This window comes from Dreissena polymorpha, chromosome 2 (assembly GCF_020536995.1).
Source record: "Dreissena polymorpha isolate Duluth1 chromosome 2, UMN_Dpol_1.0, whole genome shotgun sequence".
NCBI lineage: Eukaryota > Metazoa > Mollusca > Bivalvia > Myida > Dreissenidae > Dreissena > Dreissena polymorpha.
Genome location: NC_068356.1, coordinates 143,698,604 through 143,714,069, shown reverse-complemented (window position 1 = coordinate 143,714,069; position 15,466 = coordinate 143,698,604). Strand labels below are relative to the sequence as shown.

Genomic DNA, 15,466 nt, shown 5'->3' with positions numbered 1-15,466 from the left:
ATGTTTTATATGTCACAGATCTCTGTGACAAAACAGCTACAAACCAACCCTGCGCAAATGGTAAACGTGTTGATGATAGTACACACACGTTGTTAAACAGTCATACATTATAGCTGTACCGATCCTTTAAATAAAACTAATTTTAGCATGTAACATGTCTGTTCGTATTTTATATAGATTTTGGGTGCCCTGAGCGATTTTGTCAAGATCAAGGAGCATGCGAACGTGGAATATGTTACTGTTTAATGGGTTTTACTGGGAGTCATTGCGAAACAGGTATGTTTTTACACACTCATATATATGTTATCGTTAATTTCAAAATGTATTATATTTTAATAATATTTTTATAATATTTTATGATTGTATGACAAAAGTAGCATTTTTCGTTTATTGAAATTACCATAACGTTTTAGTTTAAAATATTCGTGTTACTCGTGTACAATGTGTTACTCTTACAGCGATCCAGCCTAGCACAAGTACAGGCACACATGTAAGTACATAAAAGATGCACATTGTATTGGGGAATAGTGTTGCATAAGATAACCGAAAGTATCGTATGAAACTAATATTATTTCCTCATGTAAGGAGATAAAGTATTGTTTAAATTATAGCAACTAGGTGTTAATAAAAGTACATGTTTTTTGTATTCGATATTTATTAACGATGTAACATTTAACGAATTGCCACAAAGACTGTCCAAATTAACCAAGATAACTTTCGATGCATTCAAGTACCCTCCATTATGAGACTGTTATACAAGAAATTGCATTAATTTGACGGAAGAATTCGAACCATATATAGAGAATATTGTGTGAGTTTTGGATAAATATCAAGTTTATCATGCGAGGCTTAGAACCAGGGTAGCGCGAGGCTTGCTGAGCGCTACAATGGTTCGAGCCGAGCATGATAAACTTGATCTTTATCCAAAACTCACATAATATTCTATTCGTCATATTATTTCCTCTCCTTTTCCATTAATAATGATAAAATATCGCATTTTTTGACGATTTTATCTTTCCGTAGTTGACAAAACATATTCTCCAATTTTGGGGAAAAGCCAAATCTGATATAAAAATAGCGATATTATAAAGCTAAAGTTTATACGATCGTTGTTATACTATCGATTTTCATCTGGTGTTAGGATAAATATGTATCCATCATTCTGCTAAATCAAGGTGTTGGACCTTATCGCGCCAATTAACGGAGCTTATGCTCATACCACCACCCAGTATCAATATACAAGCTTTATTTTCGACGTTTTTTAAGCGAAACGTAGTATAGCCTTATATAAAAAAATAGTTAGTGCATGTATTGCATATATTTTAATTATTTGTATTTAAGGACTTCACATTATGGTGACAATTCAAACGATTACCACCATAAGCAACCCTATGTTAAATTCATGTTAATGGGTTCGCTTTTATGTGGTTTTCAATGTATTCTATGACACTTAATACTGCACATACGTGCATTATTTACAATATTATTGTATTAAAAGCGTGACATAATGTAATGCACACTAAAGTTATCTAAATTGTATATTTAATTTATATATTATGTTGTATCTAAAATATAACCATACTCATAAAACTTTCAATTGGCTAACATGTATCTTTGTACACAAAAATCTATCGTATATCATTTCTTTAGAGTACTGTTATTTTTCGTTAGATCAGCAAACCAACAGCAAGAACATTTATGCATAATTGTTTTATAAAAATGATCAGTTTGATAGACCATAAAGCGTATGGACAGGAAATAAGATAACCTCTTAGTATGATTTACGGCTGTCGAGCTCGATTGTTGTCGACCTAGAGTTTATTTTTGCAAATAAGGAGCCACTTCAAAATAATATAACCATAATATTGATTGTAATATTTAAATAAATTAAATGTAATAGTTACACCGGTTTTAATTACAAACAATACATGAAGTTTTAATAACCTGAAGAACACCTGTCATAATGATATCGCTTAAATTGTATTAAAAGTCCATTTGTAAACCATGTAAGAAGCTATAAACTTGTCAGCTGAATCGACTTCACATTGCTGTAAGAATAATTTGAAAAAAAACAACAACATCATCTTAATTGATAAAACGATAACGTAAAAAAAAAATCTTAAAACATGCGATTATTTAAGAATATAATAAAGATCAATTCATTCAGACGATAACACACAGCTGAGCTGTGCCGAACGTCTATTATCGACCCGCTGCCAACGGTCCGTTATGCGTTTAGGGCGGATTATAGATGTCCGGGCCAAGATCTTCCGTGTATTTTGATTCATATTCAATATGCACCATTTTTGTTCTTCCACTAAACAGATTTACCGAATCAAGTTTCCGTACTTTTGTTTTCATTCAATTGAATACGCAGTTTATGACGCATTTCGTGTGACGTAATTTCTGTGGCAAAACACATCAGTTTATGCTAGACTCTATGGATTTAAGAGAAAACTATTCAGTCGTGATGGTTTATTTAACAATACAATATCTTAAACACAAATATCGAATAAATATAAAACATATTTGGGATTGTGTGTTTGTCATCAAATTATGGTACTTCGATAATTGTAATTAATAATAACGGACTTAAACAAGTGCTTTATTAACTAATATAGTGAATATCAATTGCGGTATATGATTCTAGTAGCATGTAATACTATAGAATTGTACAGCTCATGTTAAGAAAATAATGCGTTTAAATTTTTTAACCTACATGTATAGCATGTTTAAACGATGGTTATTGTATCATATAAGAACCAATAGACATGTTAAAATGGAATTACTCAATAATGATATTTGTATGTGATAAATCCAGAGGAAATATTGTGTTCTATATATTATTGTTTTGTTCCGATGTGAATGTGTCGATTATTTAGTTGTATTAATTCTTCATGGAAATTTACTTAAAGAAATTTGAGTTTAATTTAATGTAGACCTTTTAAGACAATAGATCGATCACATAAATGCATTTGTGGAAACTATGTAAAACTCTGTTTACAGGCTAATATTGTTGGAATAAAGTCAATAAACAGTTCAAAAATATTTTCGAGAAAAATCAATAAGAATAAGACCTATTCAGCTGATATACAATAAATCACGGAATAACAATAAGTGGTAAACTTAAGTTCCTCACATTAGAGAAGCGAGTCCAGTGTTTGAAACTATTTGAATCTGGAAAAAATTCGCGTGTTATAGCAAGTGAGCTCTGTGTTGGACGTTCGCAAGTATAGAGTGTGCTTAAGCGTAAGCGAGAAATTATGGAGTAGTATGAATCGAATGCAAATGTGAGTTTGAAGCGTTGTATTTTGTATGAGGTTGTTGAATTAAAATGCTTTTTGTGTGATGTTTGCGTACGAATAAATTTTAACAAACTTTTTGCGTCTTTTTTTTTAAATTAGAACGGTACAATATCACCGTACTATCGGTTTATGAAAGCGAATCCGCTTTTTAGACTTCTACGGACGTGACGTCATCGGCACGTCACAAGTTTTATTTACTGAATAATCGGGATGCATGAGTAAACAATTATACTAGCGTTGATAAATTCATTGCTTTAGTTTAATAACAGTATGAAATTAAATCAATCTATGGGATAGTATTATGTATTATTCAATGTAAGTAAATTCTGTTATTATGCTTAGTTAACGGCAATGAGCATCTGTTTAAGACTGTATGCAAACGACTGGGTGGGGTAACGAGGAAGCACTACTACCAACTGACAAACCATCTTAAAATTGTGATCCGAATTCAACGGTCACCTGTGGACAACGGTCACTTTGGCCATTTCCCTTAACTGACCGCTGAATTCAGGTTTGACTGTATGTGTTCCAGGCGGAGGTAACAATTTTAGAACCAACGCTAGCCAATGGAAGTATGATTCAATGTCCCGGCAATGACGATTGTATGTTTGATGTATACTTTACTTCGCGTACCGGGTAAGGCAATAGCAATATAATACTGATATGAATTGCTTCGCTATATATACATGTATATGCACGTATTTGCTTTCGGAGCATAACCGAATTGTATACCTCGAATGATAAAGCAAATATCTCACGATTTACTAATGTGTACAATATAAAACATTGAAGCTCTCATCAAATCAAAATTTCGTCCGAAATAATTGTAGCCTATTTAATTAAAGTTCTATAAAATCACAGACATGATTTTTTAATCGGGATCTTTATATTGCCTAGCATACAAGATATAACGGTGAGCAACACATCTACTGCTAGTCTGGCTCAGAATGTACGATGTCCTGAGTTTCTCAACTCGACGATCCTTTACGGTCTTCTGACATTGTATGTCACACGGTGTTATATACCTGTCGACAAAACCCCGGCTGGAGATTACTACTCGTGTATTAAAATCTCGGGAAAGTAAGAATATTTTCTTAATATTTATTCTTCATTTTATTATAACGCACATTAAATTGCTAAACATGTATTGTAAATAACTTGCATGCTATGTTCTTTGATATGATAATCGGCATACGCTGTTTTAAAATAATTTTCAGGCACAACTCATATGATACGGTGTGCTATGAAATCGTAATTGGTAAGTGCACTAGAAATATATATATTGAATAATGCTTTAATTTTAACATTTACAATATGATGCTTTAAATAACATGCGATCAAAGATCAATTCTTTCTTTCAATATAATATGCACTAACACGAGAACGATATTTCCATTACAGGTGGTGGACATGTAAGTATAATTATTGTTTAAAGAATTATTGAAAGTTATGTTCGATGCATAATCACGTTATAGTTGTGTTCATGACAATTTCGTTTTTGGATATATATTCAAAGGCTTCGTTTTGTTCTATTTAATAGGAGTTAACTTTTATAAAGCGTCTGTTAAAAAATGCTTAGATTAAACAGAATAAACACCACAGAGGCTTGGTAGCATTCATAAATACACACGATGTCGATTTACTTCATAGGCATCACATTATATGTAAAGCATGTTATGCTGTTGTTATATTTGTAACAAATAGATATCCATGCACTCGTTTCGGCGTAGTTAGGTTTTTAAATACACCCTTTCTTTCAAGACGCGTAAGAAAAGATCGACGCCATCATTCATTTATCCGTCGCCATCTCCTGAAAGCATTCTTCGAATGGACATTAACAAACAACACACTGTAGTGTTGTACACTTCACCGCTCAATGACGGAAAATGGTATGCAAACAGCCATTAAATCATTGCTTGTTAAATAATTACATTATGCAATTCTACTTTCATTTTATGTCTTTATGCCTTTACGCTTATTTGAAAAAGACTAAAACTATTATGATCACTTACCTATTTCAGCGGCATTGTCAAATCAACATCAGCGAATGTGCATTTCATGCCTCCAAACAAAGTTCCATCGTTTGGAAATACAACTGTATGTCTGACGCTCATGATTGCGCAGTTTAATGAGTCTGCCACTTCAACAGTATGTCTTAAATACGAGTAAGTCGATGGTCATTGGTTAATAAACACACGCGAAATCACGCGAACCTGTAATTTTTAGTTACCGCTTTTATTGAACATTGATATAATACTTTGTCTCAAACAGGCAAGGGCAAGATCTGTACTTGAAGTTCGTGGCGTTTGATGGAAATATTAAAGGTTTGCCATTTACTTGTATATGTATTATTTTATATTGCATATTATATCAGTATCCAAAATATGTAATTTTACTTTAAATGCCAGATATATCATTTGTTTCTGTAATATTTTAAGTTCGCGTGTAAAATGTTTTTGAAAACCAATATTAAGACATTTTATACCGATTGCCATAAGATACTAAACGCTTATGCGTTATACAAATAGTAAATACGAGAGATATTTTCAGTATTGGACTTTTGTGTTGTCTCTGCTTTCCAGATATGTGTGCATCTGAAAGCAATAAGTGTCAGCATGGTATTTGTGTTTCGACGGACACAAATAAATATAAATGTGTCTGCCATGATAACTATGTTGGTGAAAATTGTGAGACAGGTAAGTTCGTTTTCAGTTTTAAATTTAATAATTTACATTGTTATAGTATTGTTTGCGGATTTGAATTTGGGATTGAAGTTACAATATGACATAATGCAGCGAGATATCGAAACGAAATAGTTTGGGCCCAAAATTACTTGCGCATTATCAAAGGCTAAGTAAAATATCCTGTGTCAAATATATTTATTTTGATGTTTGAAATTACAAACATTCATTGTTACAACATCTGGGACGAACGCGTTAATTGCCACGAATATATTTTTTCAGTTTGATGTATGGTATGTATCGTTCCACCCTTCTAAAAATATTGACGTTAATATCAATCACGAAACGAATAAAAAAAAATCAGGATAGTTTACCCCGAAATGAAAATTCCTGCATTAAATAATTACCATCTACAATTTGTTACAAACGAGAATAGCTTCCGATGCGCAATTATGTGTTTATGGACTTGTATTTATTACATTGTATAAATTGATCATTAACGAAATACATTCTTTAAATTTTTACTTGTAAGAAATAGCTTTACTCGAGTAACCTAACAGCGCTTGCCGTATATAAATTTAATATGTCACTGTGGCTAAACGTTATGCTTTGACGAAAAAAAATATTATATATTTGATTTATGCGATGCATACCTTTTAACAAACAACAAGCACAATTTAAGATAAGCGTAAACTGTTGTTGTATTACTTAATTGTTAAATACATAGCACTTTGGCATTTGTTCGATTATGTTGCTCGTATGCATATTGTATTTTGTCATTATCAGCCACTCAAAGATCAGTTGCTTTAGTATTTACAAACACTTGAACAACTAGTCCAGCATAATTACTTAACTAATATGATTTTAACATCTATCTTCAAAGTTAAATAATACCTGTTCCGCACTGGTAGCTTTTTAAATAAAAAAACTAAGCAAACACGTACACTATCTTCGACTACGCCCGCCAAATGTATTTGTAAATCGTGTTTAAGCAGTCGAGATGTTTGCTACATATTCATACACACATTTGTGTAAGTATGGGTCAATAATGCCCACACTGTGTATTTCTTGATTTTATCTCAAAATGATGATATTACAACATAAAAAATACACAATCAACTTCTTTACTAAGAATTAAACATGTATACCTAATGCTGAATAAAAACTTAACTGCTACGATTTGAAATACATGTATGTACTGATATATACATATACATACACACGTATGGAACAATAGCAAATGGTACGTTTACTTTGTGCTCATTCATCTCTGAGGTTGCTGATTATGACATAATGTATATGAAAACAAGAAGAAAACAAATACTGTACATGTTTACCTTGACCATATTTAGTACTGTATTTATTTTTATTCCAGAAAGACCTGCGCCGTCGAAAAATTGCGGAAACTCAAACGGTAAATGACGTCTTTGTTTACCATTTAATATTATTACGTGTGCCATTGCTTTTAAACTCAGTTTGCTAACAAGTGTGATCATGTCATTGTTTTTATAGTGTTAAATGTCGTTTCTGTAGGTTTTATTTTAATCACAAGAAAAAGTACAATGTTGATACTTTTTATATTTCCAGATGGTGATGTAAGTGCCCGACATTCGATCCGACCATGTTTTTTTACAAATTGGTTCAAGCTAAATTCATAGAAGAGATTTAGTTATTTAGATGAAACTGTTATTAAGGAGTTTTTTAAATATCCGATTATTCCATCGAACTATGAACTATTTTATTGTCAAAAATATACCTTATGGAAATGCATATGAAGATTATGCATATTGATACAAAAATCTTTAATAACTGATTAATAACTGATTCTTGTAATTCATTCACAGTATATATATTTGTATTTTCTCATTGATGTTTTAGCAGTTGTGGCACATCGTTTGTCATAACTTTATAAAGATGTATACCTAATTATTGGAATAATTTAGAACTTGCGATATCATAATCACGCGTTTAATACGAAACCACGATTATAATATATATATATATATATATATATATATATATATATATATATATATATATATATATATATATATATATATATATATATATATATATATATATATATATATATATATATGAATAGAAACAAAGTTACCATGATATGTCTTTTGCAATGCCATCCATCAAAGCCGCTGTATTGGTATGCTTACAGTTCTAATGCATTGCTTGCATAAGTTTAAGCATGATCAACCCATGGTCCGAATTTGAAACGCTTGTTTAAAAAAAATATCGTATACTATTATATCAATAGCAATATATGCATATAATGCAACCGTTTTGAGTCTATCATTTCCAAGTTCTATTACAAGAGGACACTAACAGTACAAACTGTCTGCAATAATTATTATTTTCAGCTACATACGGTTATCACAAATCTGATCCTTCTTATGGTATTTGTTGTCGTTTTTATTATCTGCTACTGTTTATGCTCTCGGCGTTTTTACTAAATATCTTCAAAATATAACTTTAAAGATGACCTTTGTGTGAGTAACTCAGCATGTTTCAGGCAAGTGGCGATTGCACTACAGCACCAACAAAAGGAACTACTGTCAACGATCAGATCGGTCCTGCTGGCGTAGCCACTGCAGTAAATGGTAATTTTATGTGTAATCACAAATCGTATATATGTTAACTTAAACCAGGTTATCATAATGGCTCATATTAGTTGTGTTCATTTGGTGTTTAACGAAACATGTTTCTTACCAAATTACATGTATTAAAATGTAACAGTTAAATTATGATGTTTTTTATACATATTGGAAAACAGTTTTAAGTTGCAAGTTATATTTGATTTTAAAAGAAGTGAAATTAAATTTGCAATTTCTGAAACTTACTACTTTCTTTTTGATTACAGGGGCAGCAGTAAGTACATTTAATACATTATCACAGACTAAAAATTACACTGTAAGGTACAATATTATTTTCAGTAATAGGTGTATGGGCAAACTTTAAAGTACCGAATTTAATAAGCTGACGTCAATAATATTAAAATATAGCATAACAAGATAAAGACACATACGACGGTATCAGAAGATATTATATACTTTTTAATTTTTTGACACTTAAGAACTCAAAGGGCATAACTGATACGAACACTGTGTCTGATGAGGAACCACCGAAAGCTAGCGGATCCATTGCGCAGACGGCAGGAATTGGTGCCGGGGGTCTTGCCGGCGTCTCCGTGGTAGGGGTTGCCATCTTCAAGATTATCTCCATGAAGAAAAGACAGAGTAACAAGGTGGAGGATGAAGCATAGGCAAACTTGCTAAAGACAATGTTTCGGACACTTCGTTGTTTAACTTAAGAGTACTTAAAGTCGTGTTTAAAACCGGATAAAACTATTTGACAGATGTATACCTTATACATTTAAATATGAACAGTAGATAGTGTATTATTGCATTTTTAAAGTGGCTATTTAATTAATCATTGAGAATAATAGTTTGATTAAATAAAATAGATTAAAGCGGGTATATACGATTTAGTCAAATATTTATGAATTTATATAAACTGTGTAAAAAACTTATTATATACATATTTCAATATAAATTAAAATAAAAGTTAAGAAGAACATGTGTCGAAAGTTCGAAATAAGCCAGATATTTAATTCTGAAATTGAAAACGGCTGTACAGCCGAATTCGCCAGCATGTATACCATACATGTACGATGTGCATCTAAACTTAGTTTAACGGTTTATTTGAAATTCTGCAACGATATCTATTCATACGACACACGAACACTATCTCCGATCCTAATACAAAGACGAATGCTTCGGTTATTGTAGGAAAATATGTACGTCACTATCGGCTCGGGGCGCTAATTTGTCTTTGCTGCATTTTATAAAATTCGGCTTTAATGTACAATTTTTCTTGCCTATTTTGTGTTATTGTAACATATTTTATCAATATATTACAATTAAACACATATAAAAAATCGTATATACCCGCTTTAAACCAGATTAAATCAGAGTATCTCATTACGTTGTTTTTATTTGATGATATCAATACCGTTAATTTGTGATCACTCTTAACTTTTGCCGGAAATAATATGGAATTCTCTTCATGATCGCCCATCCACAATATGCCCCCACCCCAACCCCCAACAAAATAAATAACGCTCACATAACTGTTAACGTGATATTATGGGCATCAAACAGTTTATAGGTGTCTATCGCAATCGTTGATCTTTTTTTTCACTTCATATACACTTATATTTGTTAATGCATCATCATCATCATACTAAAACAATATACCGGAAAGAGAAAAATAATACATTTGACTATCACCCGTACTTTCGTTTTGACAACTGACAACAGAAATAATTCGATTTACTATGTGAACCTAAATTACGTTTTAGTGCAGATTCGTTCATACGACACAAAGGCACTTTTTTGTTTTACGGATCATTTTGGCTAAGAGGACTCACCCGTCATGTAAAATATCAAATATAATATAAATATTTTATAAACAACTGGAAGCAGGATGAGTTGCAGATAATTGGTCAGTAACCATATTTTAACTAACTCCTTTGACCTGTTAATTCTGTTCAGCTCAATTGAACAGTGAAAAATGCCCATAATATCACTTTAATATACCAGTCGCAATTATTTGTTCACAAATCGCTTGTATGTTAACTCTTTAGTGGATCGTGATATTAGGCAATCCTCTTTTTTATCTGCTTAAAAAATACGAGCAATAATAGTTTTCGTGTAAACCTTTTTCGGTCACGTATGATAGTCTACATCGTTTTCGATTATCCAACTTTTAATATAACTTATCGCTTGGCATTAATATTGTATATAATCGAATATCTTAAGAAGAAAATAAATACCGGTAAATCGTGTGGCATCAAAAGTAAATCAAAAATACAGTATCACCGACCTACTAAGCCTATTGTAAAAGCCTTCAGTGGAAAAACATGTTTTGCTTTATCATTATTGAGAAAAACGCCATGCGGAATATACAATAGTTTTACCAGATTGTTAGGTGGAATTGAAAAGTGAAGATTTATGACATGTCATTAAGAGCAACACACGAGGGATGCTCCGGAGAAGAGTAGACTTTCTTAAGCGTATTTTCTTGGATAGTCTAACAAGCTTAAAATCGGTACCGTTAGCAAGATTATGATGTTCCAATTATGTTCACTACAATTATGGAACAGTATTTAGGTAAAAAATACACCCTTCTTTATGACTGTGTAATGAGTCTTGATAGTACTTTCAATTTGTATGTAGACACATTTTCATGTTTGATGACACTATCATCGTGTCTAATGACAAATGTCATTTTACATTCGGCTTAATGGTTTTATCCATGCGTACATTTGCAACATTCTTGTTCGTAAATTGCATGCATGGTATGTGTATGCTGGTTTAACGGATGACAAGATGTGAGTTTCATCCAGCACAAAGCATAATTTTTTAATAATTTAATTATAATCATGCATGATACAATGATGCAATTGACAGTCGTTCCCAAATGCGTACATTTGCAACATTTTTGTTCGTAAATTGCATGCAGGGTATGTGTATGCTGGTTTAACGGATGACAAGATGTGAGTTTCATCCAGCACAAAGCATATTTTTTAATAATTTAATTATAATCATGCATGATACAATGATGCAATTGACAGTCGTTCCCAAATGCTACAGATACGGACATTTACACCGTAATAGAAATTATATGTAATTGTAGAAGTTGCGTCCCTTTAGACATAATTAGTTGGTCCTAATGTTGAAAGGTAAAGTTGATTATCTATTGAAGGAAGGAAAAAAAAATCACTATAGTCTGGATATGTATTTCATAACTTACTGTGTTCAGTGTATTAAATTACTTTCAGATTTAACCTATACTTATTTGTGTAATTATTTGTTTCCATCTACATGTATCTACATTTATATCTATTTAAAAATGTTTTCCCTGCCGAAGGCAGAGGGATTTTGTTTTGAGATTGTCCATCCGTCCGCCGTACGTCTCTCCGTCCGTGTAGGTCGGGAACTGTTTCTCGGTAACTTGCATGGGATAGAATGAAACTTAAATAAATGTGTATTATCGCCCCTGCAAGTCGCCCTTGATGGAACTGTATGTTCACACGTGCGCCAGCCGGCCGGCCTACCGACTCACCCACCCATTGGGAAGCAGAGCGCTATGCGAAAGACGGCCGATTCTCTACAATCGCTGCGAACGAGCTCCCTCATACGTTCAACTTGTCGCCGCCCGGCTTCGGTTGAAAGAGCACGTCAATGTTCTCTGTATCGAAGGCATGGAGCAATTGTCCTACTGAGCATCTCGGAACCGACTTATTCTATCTAGTCCCGTTCGCAACGCAGAGGGAAGGTTTGTGGTTTCTTCCCGCTGGCCGGGTGTATATGCGGCCGTGACAACTGCGAGCCGCTTCGTGGCCGAGCTTCTTGCCTTTGCCAAGTTGTTCCTCAGGATGGAAGACCATTCTGGGAGGGCCCTTGCCTGAATGGTTGTGTACACGCGCCCGAACCCTGCTCTCGAACACCGGCACGCGATGATCAGCTAATACCCGGAAGACTAGGCAAGGGAAACTAGACTAGGCGATAAAAACATTAATATATATAGGAATGCTTTCGTCTACATCGGTACCATACCAAACAAGGTTCGACCCGCTCATCGAAACTGTCGCTCTTGCCGATACACGGAAATCGCAGCCACCGATAGATAATCGGCTGAGAGTATGCCTTAAGAAGCCACCACTGAGACGAAGCCCTGCGGCCGCGCAGCTGGTTCGGCCCGCTGTGTTTGGCAAGGCGTCCGCTGTCCCAGACCAAGACAAACGGTAGCATGGGTCCCGAGCGAGACATGCGATCAGGCCTCGCGAGCTCGGTAGCCCGACAAGGCCCGCGAGCCCACCCCTGCCAGCCAGTCCCGGCTAAAGCCGCCGTTCAACCGCGCTGTGCGAGAATCAGCACAGCGTTCAGGTTTCACGAGTTTGGTAGTCCGGTCCGCACGACGATGCCCGCAAGACTCCACTCCCTACAGGACCTTTTTATATTAATTTTTTTCATGTATTGTGAATTGATTGAAAATTATGTTGTAAGATATTGTAAAAGTAGAAGTAGAAGTTTTTTCAACGAGTGGTACAATAGTTGTAATAGACACGAGTACTTGTAACTTTCAGGTTTCACTATATACCACAGACATAATATAGACATTACATGACAAATATGTTTTTATATATATTGTTAGTATAGCCTGATAAACGGACTAGAGAAATCTGAAAGATACACGCACAGGTCTGTGGAAATTGGATTTGGACAACTTTATAAATATAAGGTCGATATACAATGTACATCAGTATATTACGTATGCTGTAATTATTTGTGCACAGGCTGATATGGGATGACACTTTACGCACATGCATTAAGCTCCATTATGTCCTGAATTAAAATACATATGAGCCGCGTTCTGAGAAAAGCGGGCTTAATGCATGTGCGTACAGTGTCATTCCAGATCAGCCTGTGCATTCCGAACAGGCTAATCAGTGTCGACACTTACCGCGTTTGTGGTAATTTTCGTTTAAAGGAAGTTCTTTCTTACCGAAAATCAAGTTTAGGCGAAAAGTGTCGTCCCTGGTTAGCCTGTGCGGAAAAAAGAGTTTGAAACAAATGGAACTAATTCCGTTTATTCATTATAGTAGTCAAAATGGTTAAGATGTTTTCTCTTTTTTCTGAAAAGAAATTTTTCAACGTACTGAAAATAAACGTGCATTCGGCTTAGTTTCATTCTTCTTACTTCCTGTTTCGATCTGTCGTTGTTTATGACGCTTAGTTGCAAAACCGCTTGAAAACGTTTATGACTGGTTTCATCGTGACTGGTGCAGTTTCATCACATTTGTTAGCATTTGAAAATGAACATTTTTGACAGTGAAATTATGTGTTATTCAATCATGAATTGAACACACAAATATTTGATGGTCACCAAGCATGTTGCAACACTCATCAAGTATAACAAATAGACAACAAGCATGTTGTAATTGTCATGAAGCATCGTAGAAAAAACGTCAGTCATAATGTGAATATGCACCATGGTGTAATTTTTACGTAAATATTATTCGATAAATAACGTCTGAATCCGTTTAAGATGTGTGGGCTTCAATTGTTATAAAAACCACTTGCGCAGTCAGAAAACTTTTTGTTTCATAAAAAGTATTGAATCTTTTCCATAATGCCTTCATGTAACATATTAAAAGGACGGTAACGATTTTCAAAAGAATTGGCATATATTAAAACAATCATCTGTTCATTATATTTAAACAAGCGACATACAAAGGTACTGGTTCTTGCAAGGATAATCTTCAAATCGGTAAAATAATAAAGAGTTTGTAACTCATTTCCTCGATAATTTGGAATATTTCCTCTAGTATTTATATATCGGTTATGTTTCGCAAATATGTACGACAGGTTGCAAGCATAGCGCAGTAATAGTCCGGTGGATCTCGCCTCATAGGGACGGTTATATTTTTAATTCATGTTCTTGCTTCTATAATTACGTAAAACTAGTAAAAGAATTGTAGATTTGTTGTAAACATATTTAATTGCGTTTTCACAAATACGAAAAACTGAGAACAAGTCCCTTTAAAACTCCGCCAATATATTTGAAGTACATAACTGAACGTCGTCTGAAAAAAAATACGACATTCTGATGTTTGAACGTTAACAAAAAAAATCGTATGCGTGAGGTTGAGATTCGCTGATTGCATTGACTTCAAGGGCTAAACCAGCAGTGAACTTCAAAATCTCACCAATAGACATTCTGAAAGAGCAGGAGCGTACTGGAAGGAGGTCAGCAAGGCGAAGTCGAATATCTTGGTGATCAGCACGATCAACACCAGCGCAGACACCAACATGAACGGCGAGAATGTGGAGTTATTGAACAGCTTAATGTTAATGGGAGAATCCATGTCCAATGATGGTACCCGTATTGCTACGGTCCGAAAAAAAATTAGCATGGCGACCGCAGCGATGGCCAAACGAAGCAAGTTGTGGACAAGCAGTTCCATCAGCTTTCCCACCAAGTACAAGTTCTAAGTCTGTCGTAATGTTAATCCTACATTACGTCGGCGATATATGGACGCTTCCAGCGGATGCATAAAGCAGGATAGAGGCATTTGACCACAAATGTCCCCGAAGGCTTTTCTGCATCTACTAGACGGTGCACAAGACCAACGAGTACGTGCTTACCATGACCGTCACACGACAAAAGCTGGCCTGGTTTGGACACTTCACCATGCAAAACTGTCAATGCATACTGTTCGTGAGGGCACGATAGAGGTCGCCGTCAATGCCATGAGATAGAAAGATGGATGGAATGTGAAATTGTGGACATCTCTTCCCATGGATGAATAACTCTCAGCAGCACATAATGTACTTCACTTGAGGATGATTTCTATACCCTAGTCCCTCATTTACCCTCTTTCCCACACCCACTCCCAAC

At 34.3% G+C, this 15,466-nt stretch overlaps 1 protein-coding gene across 1 annotated transcript in view; it reads left to right on the top strand.

Moving 5' to 3' along the window:
* The window catches only part of LOC127869292 (uncharacterized), a 37,220-nt gene extending 27,247 nt beyond the window's left edge, over positions 1-9,973 (top strand). Inside the window, exons 46-55 of the mRNA XM_052411732.1 lie at positions 178-276; positions 459-490; positions 3,838-3,941; positions 4,203-4,385; positions 4,523-5,194; positions 5,327-5,470; positions 5,577-5,629; positions 5,888-6,001; positions 7,362-7,400; positions 8,514-9,973. Coding sequence (XP_052267692.1) covers positions 178-276; positions 459-490; positions 3,838-3,941; positions 4,203-4,385; positions 4,523-4,595 — 491 coding nt within the window. The 3' untranslated portion in view covers positions 4,596-5,194; positions 5,327-5,470; positions 5,577-5,629; ... (1 more) ...; positions 7,362-7,400; positions 8,514-9,973. The remainder of the gene's footprint in view (positions 1-177; positions 277-458; positions 491-3,837; positions 3,942-4,202; positions 4,386-4,522; positions 5,195-5,326; positions 5,471-5,576; positions 5,630-5,887; positions 6,002-7,361; positions 7,401-8,513) is intronic.
* Positions 9,974-15,466: the final 5,493 nt, after the last annotated feature.